This window comes from Bos indicus x Bos taurus, chromosome 13 (assembly GCF_003369695.1).
Source record: "Bos indicus x Bos taurus breed Angus x Brahman F1 hybrid chromosome 13, Bos_hybrid_MaternalHap_v2.0, whole genome shotgun sequence".
NCBI lineage: Eukaryota > Metazoa > Chordata > Mammalia > Artiodactyla > Bovidae > Bos > Bos indicus x Bos taurus.
Window position 1 is genome coordinate 32,022,889 of NC_040088.1, and position 18,726 is coordinate 32,041,614.

Here is an 18,726-nt window from a genome sequence, read left to right on the forward strand (position 1 = left end):
AGTGGGCACTCGGTAATTGTCCTTTGGCCCAGCAGAGGAAGGGCGAGCACTGTCGGGAGGTACCGCCCTAAATCCTTGAGCCTAGAGGCCTTTCCCACGCAGCATTCAAGGCCCACACCCTGTGTGCACAGCGAGCCAATCTTGGCGCCCTTGCTCTGCATACATCTCCATCTGCATACACCTACACATCCCGATCCTGCCTTCTCAGGCCCAGAAAGGGTGTCACTTGGTTGAGCACTCGAACCCTTGTGACACCCGACATTTATTGAGCACTGACTGTATGCTAGGCCCTGTGAGTCCAGGAGCGAAAGACATAAAAGCCCTCAACCCTCGTTATTCCTCGGAGGAGGGTAGGTTCGTGTAGGAAGCGTTGGGACTGAGCCCAGCTCGGTTTCTACTTGGTTTCTAGCCAGACCCTAGACTTCCCCCTGGAAGTTGCTCGAAAGGAGGAGAGATCATCTTCCCCTCCGATCACGCAGTAGAAAACCAGGTCAGTTCCGATCCCAGGTCCAGCGCCGCCAGGCTTGCCAAGCGAGGTCAAGTGCCGGCCCATGCTGACCAGCCGCGACAGCAGGCCGCGAAGCCCCGCCCCCGCGTCTGGCCAATGGCCGCGCGGTCCTGGCCTCTCTCCTCCCTCCCAGCGGGGGAAGGTTCCCAGCAGGCCCAGCTGAAGGCAGGTCGCCGGGTCGCGGCTACCCAAGGTAAGATCGCCGACTCAGGAGCTCGGTCCTCTGGGCTCAGGGAGCACGGACGCCTTTCGGAGAGGTGGTCCGCGGCGCAGAAGCCGAGTGGGACTCGGAGTCCGTCGGGGCGCAAGAGGCTTAGGGCGCGGGGGTACTGGAAACAGCGGGGTTCGCGGCAGCGAGAGCTCCGCGTGCCGCATCCAGCACCCAGGGCTCTGGAGGTGGGTGGCGCGGACGTCTGCCCGGGCTGTAGGGAAAGTTGGGCCGGAAGGAGACGGGCTGTGGTTACTGAGTTCCTCCAGCCATCCGCAGGCCCAGGGTGACCCCAAGGCGAGGCCTAGCCCCGGTGCGCCAGTCTCAGCGGTCGCGACTGCTGCCCTCCCCGGGTCTTGGCTGTTCTCGGAGATGACACCTTAGAACAGCCTCTTGGCCCTCGGCGGACCTGACCCTGGCCCAGGAATTCTGGATTCCGAGCAGAGGTTGTGAGGCCTCGTCCCTTCCGGGATCGGGGGCGGGGTGGGGGGTGGGGGGGTGCGGGGGGTGCTCTCTGAGACTCTGGTGCCCTCCTAGCGGCGGCGGTCAGGAACACTCCAGAACACTCCAAGCACAATCTTCTCTGAGACCCGGAAGGAGGTGCCAGGAAAACTTTGGAAAAAACAAAACTGACATCCTTATTTTGAGGACTCAAAAACATCTGGAAGGACCTGAGAACTGGCACCTGTGGAGGGCAGGGCTAAAACGTCCTCAGACCTGGCCGAAAGACTTCCATTTCTCACAAGAGAAGGGACTAAATATTGCGCTTTGGCACACTCTCACTCAGCGACCTCTCCTCACCCAGGCCGTGTCCTTCGCCTCTCTGAGGGCTTGAAGGCAGGGAGGGGGCTGTGTGAGTCTCACTTGCCATAGAGGTCTCTGCCCTCAAGACGTATGGTGAGACATGCAATGAGGCAGCAAGTCCTGGGTTCCAATTCTGTTAGGCCACTGCTCAGCTGGACAACTTGGCATCACTTCTCCTCTTAGGATTATGGCAAGAACTAATGAAAGAAATTAGGGTGTGCCTGCCTATAGTAGAGGGCTTACGTGATAGCTCAGTTGGTAAAGAATCCGTCTGTAATGCAGGAGACCCCGGTTGGATTCCTGAGTGGGGAAGATCCACTGGAGAAAGGATAGGCTACCCACTCCAGTGTTCTTGGGCTTCCTTTGTGGCTCAGCTGGTAAAGAATCTGCCTGCAGTGCGGGAGACCTGGGTTCAATCCCTGGGTTGGGAAGATCCCCTGGAGAAGGGAAAGGCTACCCACTCCAGTATTCTGGCCTGGAGAATTCCATGGGCTGTATAGTCCACGGGGTCGCAAAGAGTCAGACATGACTGAGTGACTTTCACTTTCACTTTACCTAGTAGACCTTCAGTAAGTGTGAACAAATACGAGCTTCCTTTTTTTTTTGGTTGAGACTGTTTTATACATCCATACTTCCCAAACTCTATGCCTTGAGGGCTGAGGTTGGAATGCAGAAGAATGTATCACCTGACTCTCTCCTGGGGCCTCCCTGGATCCTGTGGGAGGGAAGAAGGGATCTGGTCACCACTACAGAGTTCTCTGTTCCTCTCTTGAAGGCTCAGAGCTCCCTGATCCTCTTGACTTCTGTTGTTGGTTCTCGCCCCACAAGAGGTATAGCACTTGTGGTTGGCAAAGGAAGTCACGCAGCATGCGGCCATGGGGCCAGTGGGCAGCAGGTAGGCAGGACATCTGCACCATTTCCCACGGGGCAGGGGACTGGGAGCCTCAGCAACTTTTGGGCACTCTCTACTTTGCAACACTGTCTCCTAGAGGTCTCACCAAGCTTGACACCCATGTTTCGACTCCAGTCTCCCCCTCTATCCTCTGCCCACTTCTCTCCCTGAAAACCCCTTTGAATATCTGATAGCATCTCAAGCTTCACTTGTTGAAAATGGAGTTCTGGAGTCTTCTCTGCACCACTGCTTCTCCCCCGGATTTTCTGGCTTGCTAAGTGACACCCTCCATCCACCCAGTGCCTAAGGAGTAATCCTTGATTCCTCTCTCTGCTTCACCTCCCATATCCACAAAATATCAGAATCCAGTCACCTGTCACCACCTCCATGGTTATCATCCTGGCCATACCTGTCATGCTGTGACCTCCTGACTTGTCTCCCTGCTTCCATCATGATCCCGCCACAGCTCAGGGTCCTTAAAACCACCATAGAAGTCTTTAACATAATCAAATCCTCTCCTTTTCCTGCTTAGAACCCTCCAACGGCTCCCTGTTTCACTCCAAATAAAACACAAAGTCCTTTCCTATAATGTCCTACATCAGCAGTCCTTCCCAACCTTCTTGACCTTGATATCTGCCCCTCCCCCTCGCTTTCTAAACCTGGACAACTCCAGTCTACTTTCTATTCTTTAAACATGTCAAGCTTGTTCCCACCTTAGGACTTCTAACTTGCTGTGTCCTATGCCCAAAATACTGCGGCCAAGAACCATTCAGCTCAAATGTCAATTCAAAAAGGCTTCCTTCCCCACTCCAGTTCAAGAAGCATCCCCATCTTCAGGGACTGTCTCATCTGCTTTATTTTCTCTATAACCTTTATTGCTAACTGAAATCCTTATTTATGTATATTTTTACTGATTTGTCTGTCCCATTCCATGGCAGAGATATTGTCTGTCTTATTCCCTGCAGCTCTCTCCCATAAGAAAGACAAATAAGAAACAAGCAGGCACTTCCCTGGTGGCCCAATGGTTAAGACTCCTACCACTGTAGGGGACGCAGGTTGGATCCTAGTTGGGGAACTGAGATCCCTGATGCTGCTTGGAGGAGCAAAAATAAATAAAATAGAAAATTTTTTTAAAAAAGGGAGCAAGCAAACAAACAGATCTAAAATTGAAAATTGTGGTGAGCGCTACATAAGCAACCAGCAGCGATTGATTGTATTTGGAGCACGTGTGTGTGTGTGTGTGTGTGGCCACGACCTGTGGCGTATGAAATCTTTGTTCCCACCAGTGACCCCTGCAATGGAGGCATGGAGTCTTAACCACTGTTATGCCAGGGAAGTCCCTGGGGCATTTTAAAATTTCAGGCTTATAAGACTGAACTACTGTATTTTCAGAACAACCTCTTGAGCCATTTTAGGGGTGAGGATAAACCTGGGAAAGGCTGATAACTTTCCTGGAGTCACACTCAGGAATGGAACTTAGCCTCCTACCCTGAAAATATGTACGTGGCAAGTTTTAATGTAATGGTGGTCCTGCAGTCAAGTTCTGGGAAGAACCTGATCCCAGATCCTAAAGATCTCAGTTCTTTGCTCTTCTACTAACTAGCAAGCCCCCTTAATTCTTTGGTACTGCATTTTCTTCATGGTAGGAATAGGCCTGATCCCATTATTATGTTGGGTGCCTTGTTCTCCGCATCCTCTCCCCCTCCCCCTCCCCCATTTCTTTCCCCTCCTCCCTGTCTTCCCCTTCCCTCTCAGTATTCTCCAAAGAAGCAGCCCTGTTGCTATCAGCAGCTGGGGGCACATTCAGACCTGGGGATGATGAGGCAGGAGCCAGAGCTCTTCCCAAACACTGACCAACCTGATGGGCAGAATTGGGCCCTAGGTCTTCTGAATCTGATTTTTTTTTTTCCCCTATTGGTTTGTTTTTAAGTAAATTCATTGAGGGCCTCTGATACTAAGACAATAATAAAGTAGGTTGGCGACTTCCTTGGTGGTCCAGTGGTTAAGATTCTGCCTTCCAATGCAGGGCTCACGGGTTTTATCCCTTGTTGGGGAACTAAGATCCCACATGCTGTTACTAAGATCTGACGCAGCCAAATAAAAATAAGCAATAAAGTAGGATGATTAAGAAAGTGAATGTTCCAAAGAGGTGGAAAAGAAAGAATTGCCTTTTGTCCAACCCTACCCCCAACCTGGTTGCCATGAATGCTCTGCTTTCTTCCAGCCTTTATTCCTCTCAGTCCATTCACCCTTCATGGGCCAGTTCAGAACCCAGACAGTGATGACGTTTGCCGAGGACAAAACTTATGAGTATATCCGCTACAATCACAGCAATTTTTGCAATATTCATGTTCTGGATATTCTGCCTCACCTGTCCTGCCTCACAATAAATGACCAGGTAAGCCAGGGCCCGACAGCCAGGCACTGACTGGGGGCAGGGTTGTGGAATTCAGAGCTTCTCCCAGGCCAGGACCAACTCCTTCCTTCTCTGTCGTCTGTATCCTGCTTCCCATTGTTGACAGTTTTCTAACATTCAGAATGACGTGTGGCTCGGGGTGTCCTTTCCAACCCCACTGAGGTTCTTGTGTTGTTTTGGTATAGTGCTCCAAAATATAGCACTGAGATTTCTGGGCTCGGGGCCCCTTACTCGCTTTCACTGGAACCTTCTCCATCTCTTGTCCTTCTTCCTGCTTAGTCTCAATTCCTTTCTCCTGGTCATGGGACCCATTCTGGCAGAGTCCCAGGGCTCAGCTTTCAGAGTCCTTGGGAGCCAGATGGTGCTAGCCCTTTTGGCACTTCTGCGGGCTCCTAGTGAGGTGAGCCCAGCCCCTCCCAGTTTTAGCTGTCTCCACATTGAACCCCGAGGCCTCCTTCAGCTTCCTGCATGCAGATGCTGGTGGTATTTGAGTTCGTGGCTGGTGGAGTTTGGCTCCTTTCTCTTGTATTTTGGTGTTTGCAGGAATTCCTTATCATTTAGTTCTGCTGTAAATGTATTCTGTGGATTTCTGTTATCTGGTCACTTGTTTGTATGTGCTAAGCCTCAAGTTTCCTCATCAGTTGAGTAGGGATAATAATAGCATTAAATAAGACAATTCACGCAAAGCCCTGAGAAGAGAGCCTGGGACACAGTAAAGACCTATTTCCTGGATCTGGGAACTTGGGCTCAAAACTCTGGCCTTGTCCTGGGCTCTGACCCAGCTTCAGATGGCTGCCTCCCTCTTGTAGCTTTCTAGGTACCTCCACTTGTAGCTGTGGGAGGGGGTCAGGGCTACCTGACTTGATCTGGGTGGCGGGGCTGTGTCTTTCAGGACCGACTTCGGGCCCACTTTGACCGCTGGGGGAACCAGGGCACCCTCTGGAACCTCTTCGACAGTCTTCGGCGGAGGAACGGCTGGGTGGATTCCTTCATCCGGGCACTGAGGGCCTGTGAGCACACTGTTCTCGCTGATGAAGTGGCCCATGTCTACCAAAGCAACCTGCCACGTGAGCCACCTGCCCTGGCCCTTCTTCTGGAACTCCTCTCTGATTCCCCTGGCCTTTGCTCTCCCTCTCCCCTTACCCTATACCTGCTGTCTTCCTCTGTCACCCTCTCTCCCATCACTCCTGGGCAGTGGGAAAACCTGAGTGTAGATCCCTACTTAGCAACTTATTAATCTTTATTAACCCTTTGACCAAGCCTCTTCATTCCCTAAGTCTCAGTCTTCTCTGTAAAATGGGACTAATGCCAACGTCTAGCTTGTAGGGCTGCTGTGAAAACCACAGGATGATGACATGTTGAGCACTTAGCAGGAGCTGGCACCTTCCACGTGCCCAGCAAATGCAGCCTCCTCTAATTTTTGCAGCTATGATGTTTGCCTGCTACGCTTTTCTCACTTCCTCCTGTCTCCTCTCCCGTGTTCACCTTCCTTCTCTCTATTCATCTCTTCTCTCCCCATCCCATGACTGTCTCTGCTTTCCTCCTCATGGGTTTTTTCCTTCCTTTCCCCTCATCTCCTCCCCTCCCCCTCGTTTCCCCTAGAGCCTCCTAACCACCCACTCCCTCCAACCCCCAGTTGCCCTGCTATCCCTCCTTGTGCTCTCAATGCTCCCTGCCAAGCCAAGTACTCAGAGGGGGTCCACTGGGGCCAGGGTCTCAGGGCCTGAGGCAGGAAGAAAACTCACACAAGACCTGTCTATATTTCAGATAGAGACAATTCCTGACACACTACTCAGATCCACAGCCTTAAAAATATCACCATGTTTGCCTTTCTTTCTCCCCACCCCCCTTCTTTCCTTCCTTCCTAACTCATCTCTTCATTTGTGGAGATTAACAATTTGTGATTTCCCCAGACACAAACAGCTGTGGTAGGACCAGGCATGGTTGGTGGGGGCCAAGGGGAGGGGTTAAGGAAGCAGCTTTAGGTCAAGGGTCAGTTAGTGGTGAAAGCCACCCACAAGGAGGAGAAGAAAGCCACTGTGTCTAGAATGCCTGGGGACAGAGAAGTGGTGACTGCTGATACAGGCAGGGTGGTGAGAGGCTTCTGAGGCGCCCCCCGCGCTCTCCCGTCTCCTGCCTCTACCACTCCTTGCCCTCTCCATCTCTACTCTCCCTCTAGTACCTGCCTTCCACTTGGCGACACGGGTCTCCCCTGAGGGATGCCTTCCACCTCAGGGTAGCTGTTGATGCTGTGGGGAAACTGATAACCATGACCTGGGAGCACCCAGGCCTCTCCTGTCCCTGAGAGTCTCCAGTTCCTCCTTGACTTGACTTTATCTTTATCCTTCAGGGAGTCCAAACCACCCTCCAGCCCCACTGGAGCCACCATCAATTCCTGCTGAGATTCCAAGGCCCTCCACACCTGCTGTGGCCCCCAGCATCCCTGACAATGGCCACACAGAGTACGAGCCAAGTTACCCTGTGCCTGTCCAGGATACCCAGCCACCAGAGTCCCTGGGAGAGGTGCGTCCACACACCTCCTGCTTTTGTGTTCCTGTCTTTTTGCTTCTGCCCACCCAGCCTTCTGGAAGCCCCTCACAGATCCTGCCTAAACTCTGCTCAGAACAATGTGCATCTGCCCCAGACCAGCTGCCAGACTGTTGACCAGGTCTTCACCACATGGCAGCCTCACCCCTCTGTCATCAGTCAGCTGTGAGGTCACAATTTTGAGGTCTTTGCAATGGTCCATTTGAGATGTTGAGCTGAGTCAAGGGATCAGGGTATGACCAGATAGGGGGAGTGAGGGAGCAGGAGGTGGTGGGGTAAGAGATGGATAGTTGGAGCTGTAATCATCACCAGTAAAGCCAAGTTTTGGGGAAATATGTCTGATTCTATTGGGATATGATGACTGGGCAGTTAGATGTCCAGGAGATACCAAATCATGAACTTGAAGCCTGAGAAAGGGTCTGTGCAGTGGCCCCAGAGAGGAAGACTTTTCTTTAGGGCCAGACAGATGAGTAGAGACTCTCCCATACGATGATTTTCTATGAAGGAGGTTCACAGTCACCTGTAGACAGACGTTCTGGCAATGGCCAAGGCCGAGGTAAAGGCTTCCTTGGTCCTGTGCTCTGTGGCATGGACTGTGGCCTGTAGGAGCTGTCTCAAGCATAAGTTGCCCTTTGCCAGCTCCTGGAAGAAGCGACTGCCTTATTCCTATATTCCCTCTTGCAGAATTCAGAGAAAGCCCCACAACCATCCCATTCTGGGGCTGTCCTGAAGAGGCTGGGTGGCCCCCTGGAGCCCTTGTCTGACACGGTGGCCCTCAGCACTCTGACCTCCAGTGTACATCAGGAGCAAGACACAGAACTGGGCAATACCCACACAGCAGGTATGCATGGACTCTGAAATTATAGTGCCTTTCTGACCTCCCAGTGAGGGTAAGAGGGTTATCCCTCTGGCTTTCTTGGACAGGAGGCAAAGGTGGTATTCCCCAGGGAGCAACCTTCCTCAGAGGACATATTGATTAGTATCTGCTTGTAACATACAGTCTCAGAATTTGGTAGCTTAAAATAACAACTGTTTATTCAGCTCGTGATTGTGTGGGTCAGCAATTTGGGCTGGCTCGGCTGGGCTGAATTCCCTTTTGTATACACATCAGTTTACATATAAGTTGTTTATGGCTCTTGGCTGGAGCATCTCGGTTCTCTTCCATGAACCTCTCGTCTCCCAGTAAACAAGCCCATTTCATATACCTGAGCCGAGCTCTGTTCTGAGAGAGGGAGAGAGGACTCCTGGGTCATAGGTTCAAAACTGATGCGGTTTTCTTCCTGCTTCTTTCTGTGGGATAAAGCAAATTACCAGGCCAGCCCAGCATCGAGGAGTAGAAAGATAAACTCCATCCCTCGAGAGGACTGATAAGGTCACATTGCAGAGGGCGTGGATACAGGTAGAAGTGAATTAGGGCCATGTCTGCACTATGCCTAAGGGACTATATAAGGGATGCGCCAGGACCTAGAGGACAGTGTAAGGAGAGTACAGGGCTGGGCCAGCTGTTGGCAGGGAGCATTGCCCCATCCCAAAGGGGTCTCCAGCTCCCAGCAAATCACTCAAACATTTCAATCTCCAGAGGAAGTATATTCTTCATCATTCAAGTGCCTGGACCCTCACATCAGACGTCTCAGGAGTATAATACTGTCTACTCTGATCTTTAAGGCTGGCATATTTCCTAAATTGAGTTCCACATAACATTGGTACCCAGCCAGCCCCCAGTGCCCATGGAACAGCCACAAGGCACACGAGAAGTTAAAGGTTCAGAGAAGCCATCCTTAGTGTTCCATGCTCCTGTCACTCTATCTCAAGCATCCTTTTGCACTTGGCAGCGCCAGCCTGCTGTGAAACACCTTTTCAGAAAATATTGCTGTGGACCAGGGAGACAAAGGGCACTTTGATTTCAGTAGAAGTATGGACACAGGTCCCATGAGACGTTATGGTGGTAGATTTGGGGTAGGGGTGGGGTGGACATCAGAATCACCCCTGACCTTTGTCAGATGTAGGGCCTGGCATGTGTGTTTTCAGAGTTCTGTGGCAAATCCTTACATAACTGCCTTTATGGACTATCACCACCTACTCCCTCCTGCTTCCCCCAGTTCAGGCCCTCTTCCCAGGGATGGTTTTGTCCCCGCACCCGCAAGCCCTCAGGCCTCCTAGAAGGGGGGCACCATATGGGCCTCTGGTGCCATATGACTGGGGTGAGCTCTTCTGCTTGAGCCATCCTGCTGCCCCTTGCCCTGGCCTCTGATTGTTCCTGCTGAGAAGAAAGATGGCAATGGGAGAAACATCCAGGATTCTGCTAGTCTAAGGAGAGGTTGAAAGAGGCAGACAAGAGAAAAGAGGGTGTCCCAGGCAGGAGAAAAAAATGCAGAGAGGAAAACTAATAATGATTTTCAGGCTCCTAGACCCTGTTAGAGGGAGGGATCACTTTGCTCTTGCGAGACAACAGGTCAGAGACCGAGGAGGGACAGGACCAAGGATTTGTCTGCAACCATTATGCCTTCAGCCCTGGGATCAGTGACTAAAGGGACTGGAGACTCCTCCGTGGGTGGGAGGTTGGATGCAGTAGGGATGGTGTGAGTTGGGACAGAGAGACCCTTCTCTATCCCTCTGATCCAAGGATAACACTCCCGTGGGTTTGTGTTTCTCATTTTCTTTCACCAACTGCAGGCGTGGTCTCCAGTTCCACATCACTCCGTGGGCCTGTGTCTCCGACTGTCTCCTTCCAGCCCTTGGCCCGTTCTACCCCCAGGGCAAGCCGCTTGCCTGGACCCCCGGTGTCAGCTCCATCTGTTGGCACCTCCTCCTCCTCCACTGGCTTGACCTCTGCAGGAGGTGCTGGTGACCAGACTGAAGGTACCATCTGCTCCAGTGGGGCAGGGGTGCCCAACAACCCTATGGCTGCCAGCACAGTGCCCTCCAAGGTGCCCACCAACTCAGCATTTGGCAGCTCAGTGCCTTCCAAGTTGCCCACCAGCTTGAAGCCCCCTGGTGCAGTGCCCACCAATCTAGCACCATCCAGATTGCCCATCAACTCAGTGCGTTCTGGCATGGTGCCACCCAAAGTGCCTACTAGTGGGATACCTGACCACAGGATACCTGCAAGCACAGTGCCCAGTAAGGTGCCTGCCAACACAAGGCTCACCATCAGGAGCAGCAATAGACTCGTGAAGGTGAGTTCTTACCCCTCCTAGCAGTGATCCAAGCCATTCCCTCCAGCCCCTCTCAGTCTCCATTCTGACTCCAGCCTGATCCAGGGCTGATCCGGGGATCAGGATCAAAAAATCCTGCTTTTTGAGGGAATAGGGAGAACTGAGACCCAATCTCATCCAGACCTAACACCCTATTCTTTAGAATAATAATAATCAAGTGTGGATGGTTCAGGAGGGTCAGGCTTGCTAGACCACCTCTGCTGGTTATGTGCATTAACCCATTTAGAGCTCATGGCTCCCCTTTAAACTCAGCAGTGTTATTTTGCAGATGAAGAAACATTCCTATTTGCCTCAACACCTTGCTCTTCACTGCTGGGATATCTGGCTTGCCCCACCGTGACCAAGGTTTTATAAACTCTAGTCCCGGCCCATCTACTCTGACCTAGTAGCCTCCACAGTTGCCTCTGAGCCTGCTTATCTAACCCTACTGCTGCTGTCTGCCTGGCGGAACCAAGTCTATGGCCCAACCTCTGACCCTGTGGCTGCTTCATGGCCATCAAGCCCAGGCAGAAAGTCAAAGTAGAGCAGACCACACATGACCAACGGTTCCCTGGGGGTAGAAGTGAGCTCAGAAGCAGGCCAGTGAGTAGAGCTCTCAGCCCTGGAGGAAGTCTCACCACTGATGCTCCTGCAAGGCCTTAGTCCCCTCTTCCCCAACTGTCTTCCTGCACCATCAGTGAGTTGAGTCCCCAAGAGACGATTGCCTTTTGGCACTGTGGGCTGGCTACTGAGGGGTTGGGGTGTCAGTTTTTGGCCTGTCCTGGGAGTGGGGCTACCCAACCTGGCTTGTACCCTACCATCCTCAGTCCCTCTAGTTCCTCCTTTCTTTCCCAGGAGACTCCAGCATCACCAGTGCCCACAGGCACTGCCACTGGAGGCACATCACTCTGGCCAGACAGCAGCTCTGACTGCTGTGGCTCAGAGCTGGAGCTGAGCAAGCCTGGCAGGCTGGTATCTAGGATGGACAGCCAGCCGTTCTCAGTCTGCTCCGCGGATCTCGCCATCAGCCACAGTAACTCCTTGGGCATGGGGCCTGACAATGCCCCCGAGGAGAATGAGTATGTGTCGGAAGACACCATTAGGATCCATGAGAACCCCAGCACCTCCCTCCTGGGGGACAGCCCCGGGACATACACTACCCCGGAAGAGGATGAACTGAAGGAATTGCCTGTGGTCAGGACCATGCCCTGGGCTTCGTGGCTCGGGGTGGCCATGGCCGGGGCACTTCTAGTGCTCCTGGCTTCACTGTACCGGCGGCGCCTACCCCAGTGAAGCTCCTGGGTCCTTCTTGCTGTTCATCTTCTCTCTTTCCCATGGTACATCTGCCCGAGTCACAGAGCCGAGCTGTCTCACCATCCTTGACCCTTTTTTCAGGGCTGGCAGAAGCTGGGTCAGATGGGAGGCAGGGGGCCACAGGCCTAGTCCTTGGGGGCAGTATTTCTGTCCCATCTCATGCCCTTGGTGGCTCCCCCACCATCCTTGGCTTACCGGTCCCTGGGCTGCTCCTGGTGCTCCAGTCCTCACCCAGCTGGCCATCTGGTTGTTGCCCTTAATCCCTGGAGAAGGTGCTCCTGTCTAGGCCTTATCCCTCTTTACCCAAGTGCAAGGATCAGGAGGTGCCACTGGGGACCACAGTGGGTCAGAAACCTTCCCCATCCTGCCTGGTCCCTGCAACCAATAGATGGGGTAGGGGACATCGCTGTAGCCCCCAGTGGCCCAGTAGCCCCCTGCAGAGCAGTAGGGAGCTGCTACTCATTTTTAAGGACTTAGTCCCCTGTCTGTCTGGTTCCCCTCCCTACCACACAAGGATGGGAGGAGGTCCAGAGAGTCCCATGGACCCCCATGGGAAGCCTGATCATGTGCTAGACGTGAGGAGCACCTAAAGAGCCCCTCTCCAGCCTCCTCATCCCAGTCTCTGTTCTCTTCAGCTCCCTATGGGGGTTGGAGAGGGAGAACGTGCAGGACAGAGCTCAGGCCAAGGTTTGGATTTCAGCTCCACCTCTTTGTGGGCTGTGTGGCCTTGGCAGATAATCAGACTTCTCTGGTCTTGCTTACACATGTGGACAATGAGGATTGCATCTCATCCTTCACTGAATTCTCCTGAGATTGGAGCCTGTGGATCTTTGTCAAGTGCGTGGTCCAAAGCAGGAGGCTGCTAAATGCTCCCCTCACCTTTCCCTGCCTAGCCAGGTAGAGATGAGGGCATGAGAGGCAGAGTGCCCAGTGGGTTTAAGTATGCACTGCTGCAGTGTAGGGTAAGGTAGGCCCTGTTCTGTCTCTTACTAACTCTGTGCTCTTGGGCAAGGAGTTAATCTCTCTATGCCTCCGTTTTCTCACCTGTATAATTGGTATGAATAGTAAAATTATATAGATATACATGTCCTAATATTGTGAGGATTAAATTAGTTTATCTGTATAAACCTTAGAATGGTTCCTGGCATTTTACTTACTGAAGTTTGCATGCATGTTGGTTTTGTCACTATTCAAATGTGGAGGGGCTGGAGCACTTAACCACACATTTAGAAGCAGACCCAGCCCCTCCTGCCTATGCCCCTTTCATATTTATCCCTTACTTTGTTCCATGCATTGGGGATTGTTGGGGAGTGAGGAGGGAGACATGTCTACTGGGGCATCTGTGCAGGGTTGGGGCTAGGGTGCCCCCTGCAGCAGCCAGATGGATTGAAGGATATCCTTGTGGGTGCTTTCCAGGCAGCCATTGCTGGACAAGGGCCAGGCACAGGAGCCTCAGGAGCTACCTTCATTTCTGGGCTCTGGAAGGGATAGGGACTAGAGCTCTAGGGAGACATAAGAGTTAGGGGGTCACTGTGGCCCACCCCCAAGCTGTCAGTCTGCAGAGTCCTGCACCCTGCTTTGGCTACTACAGTCTTTCTTTGTACTGCCCTCAGGGAGTTCAGCAACCTAATGGCTTCTACCTCTGCCTCTGAACTTATCTTCAGCCCTCTCTCCAGACTGAACCACCTGTACCCTGAAGCCAGGAATGGTCCCTAGTGAAGCTGTCTGCGACCACTATGTGTCACCTTTACTCTTAACCAGCTTTCTGGGCTCTTTCTTCCTAGGTACCTAGATCAGTGAACAATTCATGAACAGGTATTGGTTTTAATGTGTTATTCTCCCAAGATAGCTTTGGAAAAAAGTATCTCCAGAAAGCAGTTTGTAAACCCAAAGAATGCTTCTTAAATTGCAGTATTTCAAACAGAGTGACCAGCTGTTTTGGAGAGATCTGTAGATAAGGTGTGTAGGAAACCTTTAGGGACTGTCCTGGCACTTTTCAAATTATGCTGCCCAGAAGCCCTGACTTAGCCTGCATTGTGTAGCATTCCTATTTTGGCTGTTGTAACTAAAATGCCAACTTCAGGCAGGATTGGGATTGGCTGTTGGCAAGGAGAGGGCTTGGGGTAGTTGATGAGATGCGTCAGATCTTAAGAGTCCTGGGTTTGGAATATGGTTTCAGTTGCAGGAGGTTGCATGTAGGAGGGAAACCCAGGCAGGTCACCGTGGCCTGGATGATGTGAAGGGAGTGAGGAAGGACCTTACCCCCGGACAGGGGTCTAGTCACCTATACTTGGAGATGGGAAAGTACCTTCACCTTGGGGTAAAAGCAGGGGTGAGGTCAGAGGGCCCTAAGCACTTAGGACAGACTTGGCAATAGGTATCTGCATATAAATCTCTCTCCATCTTTTCTCTCCCCTGTTGAAGCATTTCCTTCAAAGCCTAAGAGTCACCACTGCTTCTCTTGCCCTGGGAAACACCTGCCAACTTCGCTTGATGACCCACTGGAAGCAGGCTAATACCACATTCTCACCTTGTTTCCTTGGTTGGACATGCTCAGATTTAGTTGATTCAGGGGAATTTCTAGTCAGAGAGCAGTATGCCCTTTACTTTTCAGGCCTTGGGTTATTCATAGTCTATTTTATGAAACTTTTTTATTGTGGAAAACTTTTAAGGACACACAGAAGTATAGAAAATACAATAATTACTCCTCCCCTCCATATGCCCATTGTGCTATGTACTGTCGCTTCAGTCGTGTCCAACTCTTGTGACCCCATGGACTGTAGCCTGCCAGGCTCCTCTGTCCCTGGGATTTTCCAGGCAAGAATACTGGAGTGGGTTGCCATTTCCTTCTCCAGGGGATCTTCCCCACCCAGGGATCAAACCTGGGTCTCCTGCATTGCAGGTGGATTCTTTACCAACTGAGCCACGAGGGAAGCCCCCACATGCCGTGGGGTAAGGCCAAAAAAAAAAAATTATGAGTCCTGTCTTGTTCATCCCTGCCTGATCCCTCGTTTTTTGTACAAGTTCTTTTTGTAAGTCAGAAAGTGAAGAGTTCAGAAAGTCAAGGGGAAGACTTAGGACAGGAGGTTTTGTAGCCAAGGCCCTCTTTTAAAATTTTTTTTCCCAAGGCATTCTCCACTTGTCTTTTTAGCCTCAGTAGGTGACATCCCTTTTGAACCAGTTCAGAGTATGGGCAGCACTGGTTCTCTGTCTTAGGAGGAGATAACCAGAGGAATTTCCTTCACTGACAAGCTCCTTGAAGGTGTTTGGCTACTGCTCCTGTCCCAGAGAGGTGGGGACCAATGGGTGTGTCCAATGGCAATTTGCTCCATTGCATTAGGGGTCTCCATTAGGCTTTCACAGAGCCCTTCCATCTGGCAGAAAGTCCCATCCTTGGCCAGATTCAAACTTCACAGCATGGCTCCTGATCTTATAGGAGTCTCCTTGGGATGGAGTCATTCAGGCCTTAAGGTTCCTTGCTTCCTACCAGTGCACTATGGTAGTGTTCAGGATCCCTGGGCTAATCTATGCTGTGATAACTCATTATGGGTGAAAAGCACATGCTCCCTTGTGCTCCCCTTTCTGCCCTTTCCCTATAGCCCAGGGTCATGAAGTTCACATTTGGTGCAAGGCATGGTCACTCAGCATTCCTCACTCCTGCTGCTGTTGCTGTTAACAACAGCAAAAATAAAAAGGGCTGCCACTTCCCCATACCTTGTTGCATGCCAGGTGCTAGGCAAAGTGCCTTACATGGATTAACTTGTTTAGTCCTCGCAATGACCCTATGAAGGGGGATATAATTGTGACCCAGTTTATAGCTGATCTGCAAGACCGAGAGGGAGGAAGGGTCAGAGAGGACAGTGCAAGAGAGAACTGGCCCCTGAGCCTGAGTTGGATGTTTTCCATGCCCCTGACCCTCAGCTGATCAGGTGTCAGAACCTGGGGCCCCATTTCAGGTGAGATTTCACACATCTCTTCCTGGTGTTCCAAGAACTGCCACTTGCACTAATAGTATAATAATATTCAATATATAATTTAATATAGTCTCGGGGATTTGTGACAATATGAATATAATCATATGTGTGTCCAGACTCAATGGCCTGAGGCTGCATGAAGCGAGGCAGCAGGCACAAGCCGGTCCTCTGGAGGCCAGTTTGGTTTAATAGATGTTGTTAAAGGATTCCCGTGTGCCAGGTCGAAGGCCTAAATTGAGTAAGTCAATTGTACCCTTCAGAGGCCAGGAAGTATGGTGGAGACAAATAGGCTTTCATGTCATTTTTTTTTCCATGTATTTACAACAAATATTTATTTTGCTCCTACTGAGTGCAGAGTATGAGGATAGGCCTTGGAGACACATAGTAATAAAGCAAAAAGCCTACCTTCAGTGCCCCCTTCTATCACTTACTGTCTTCAATTTAATTGTGAGTGGCTTAAAAGCATGAGCAAGAGTGGGATAGAGGGAGAGAAAAATGTTGTTTTGATTATGTATGTATGTTAGTCACTCAGTCGTGCCCTACTCTTTGTGACCTCATGGACTGCAGCCCACAAGGATCCTCTGTCCATGAGATTTTCCAGGCCAAGGATACTGGAGTGGGTTGCCATTTCCTTCTCCAGGGGATCTTCCCAACCCAGGGATTGAACCTGGGTCTCCTGCACTGCAGGCAGATTCTTTACTGTCATGTACTATTAACAATTACAACAATGAAATCCAGGAAAACAGTAAAACTTAGAGCCTCTAGGGAACAAGAAAAATTTTAAGTATAAGTTTACACACACCTACCAGAAAGGCTAAAATGAAAGTGTCTGACAAGATCAAGTGTTGATGAGGACCTCCCTGATAGTCCAGTGGTTAAGAATCCACCTACCAATGCAGGGCACATGGGTTCCTAGTCCAGGAAGATCCCACATGCCACAGAGCAACTAAGCCTGTGTGCCACAACTTCTGAGCCTGTGCACCTAGAGCCTGTGCTCCACAAAAGAAGCTACCAAGATAAGCCTGTGCACCTCAGTGAGCCCCTGCTCCTGACAGCTGGAGAAAGCCTGTGCAAAGGAACGAAGACCCAGCACAGCTGAAAAAATAAAAGATCACATGTTGATGGAAATACAGAGCAATTTCTTAAACTTTAGGAGGAATGTAAGTTAGTAAAACCTGTTGGAAAATTGGCAGTATCTACTAAAGCTAAACACATGTATAACGTACGACCCAGCAATTCTACTTTGGGTGTATACATGACAGAAACAAGAGCTCATGTCTACCAAGATATGTGCAAGAATTTTTCTAACTGCACTGTTCATAATAGCCTCAAACTGGAACCGATCCACAAGGCCTATCCATAGTAGAATGCATATATAAGTTGGGGTAAAGTCATACAGCAGAATATTGTTGTTGTTCATTCACTCGGTCTTTTCCGACTCTGCCACCGTAAGGACTGCTGCATGCTAGGCTCCCCTGTCTTTCACCATCTCCTGGAGCTTGCTCAAACTCATATCTATTGAGTCGGTGATGCCACCCAACCATCTTGTCCTCTCTTGTCCCCTTCTCCTCCCGCCTTCAATCTTTCCCAGCATCAGGGTCTTTTCTAATGAGTCAGTTCTTCGTACCAGGTGGCCAAAGTACTGGAGCTTCAGCTTCACCATCAGTCCTTCCAATGAATATTCAGGGTTGATTTCCTTTAGGATGGACTGGTTGGATCTCCTTGCAATGCAAGGGACTCTCAAGAGTCTTCTGCAACACCACAGTTCAAAAGCATCAATTCTTCGATGCTCAGCCTTATTTATAGTCCGATTCTCACATCCATACATGACTACTGGAAAAACCATAGCTTTGATGATATGGACCTTTGTCAGCAAAGTAATGTAATAGCTTTTCTTCCAAGGAGCAAGTGTCTTTTAACAATGAGTTTGAATGAAAATATTGCTACACACAGCATGGATATATCTTACAGACATGATACTGAGAAAGAAGTCAGTATACTGACTGGAATGGAATGGAATATGTGATTCTATTCCTATAAAAAATACAGAAATAAAACTGATCTATGGCATTGAAAGTTTATCTTTGTTACATTTGATTTGGGTGTCAGCTTTCATGAGTACTTTGAGTTTGTGTCCAGACTCGCTGTTAGAGATAATGGAGGTAAACCAAGGTCATCCAAGTGAGAATAAACAGAGGCTGTTCATTCTGAGCTTGCAAAAGCACCTACCATCATTTGCATTTGGCAGGGAGGGAATCAAAGACAGGCAGGGACTAGGAAAACATGGTGAGTGAAAGAAAGGGAAGGCTTCAGAAGTACTATAATAGGAGGTTGTTTGCCTGGGACACTGGAGGTTGGCTAACTAGAAGAGAGGCATCTTATTATGATTTGTTGGTGAGCATATTTGGCTTCCTCTGGTTGGTCCTGAATTGGAAAAGAGGGAAGAGGTGGTTGTGGATTGGGAAGAAGGTGGCACACTTTATCCAAGACCTGATGATTCTGGGATGATTGCTGCAGAAGTGGTCTGGCTTTCCAGGCTGATTACTGCAGCGAGTTCTATGGTCATATATGGTCTGGCCACAGTCCTTTTGTGTATTCAGTCTCTTAGAGGGAAAGAACTGCTGGAATAGGATGGGAATGGACACATACACACTTTATCCAGCTCCCCATCCCTCCCTGAGGTCAGTGGTGCTGCCTGTGAAGATAAGGCTGGAGGACTGTGCTCCAATTCATTGCTTATCTACTGCACCCACTAAAGTTGTTTTCTTTAAGGCCTAGCTTAAAGCCCAGCTCCTATTGGAAGTTTTCTTTGAATAGATCCCTCTCAGTTATTAGCCTTCCTAATTCTCGTGGCTTAATTCAGATTCTT

The 18,726-nt window shown here is 50.4% G+C and overlaps 1 protein-coding gene across 5 annotated transcripts; it reads left to right on the forward strand.

Moving 5' to 3' along the window:
• Nucleotides 1-596: 596 nt before the first annotated feature.
• Nucleotides 597-16,261, forward strand: MAVS (mitochondrial antiviral signaling protein). Of its 5 annotated transcripts, none has more exons than XM_027559375.1 (7): nucleotides 597-701; nucleotides 4,637-4,810; nucleotides 5,721-5,895; nucleotides 7,179-7,351; nucleotides 8,060-8,216; nucleotides 10,049-10,551; nucleotides 14,308-16,261. In XM_027559375.1, the coding sequence occupies exons 2-7, from the start codon at nucleotides 4,667-4,669 to the stop codon at nucleotides 14,803-14,805; spliced, it is 1,650 nt and encodes a 549-aa protein (XP_027415176.1). In that variant the 5' UTR covers nucleotides 597-701; nucleotides 4,637-4,666; the 3' UTR covers nucleotides 14,806-16,261. The 5 variants fall into 5 exon arrangements, with proteins under 5 accessions (XP_027415176.1, XP_027415177.1, XP_027415172.1 ...); XM_027559376.1 differs by lacking the exon at nucleotides 14,308-16,261 and adding an exon at nucleotides 11,425-13,015 and having other exon boundaries at nucleotides 598-701; XM_027559371.1 differs by lacking the exon at nucleotides 597-701 and adding an exon at nucleotides 2,140-2,415.
• Nucleotides 16,262-18,726: the final 2,465 nt, after the last annotated feature.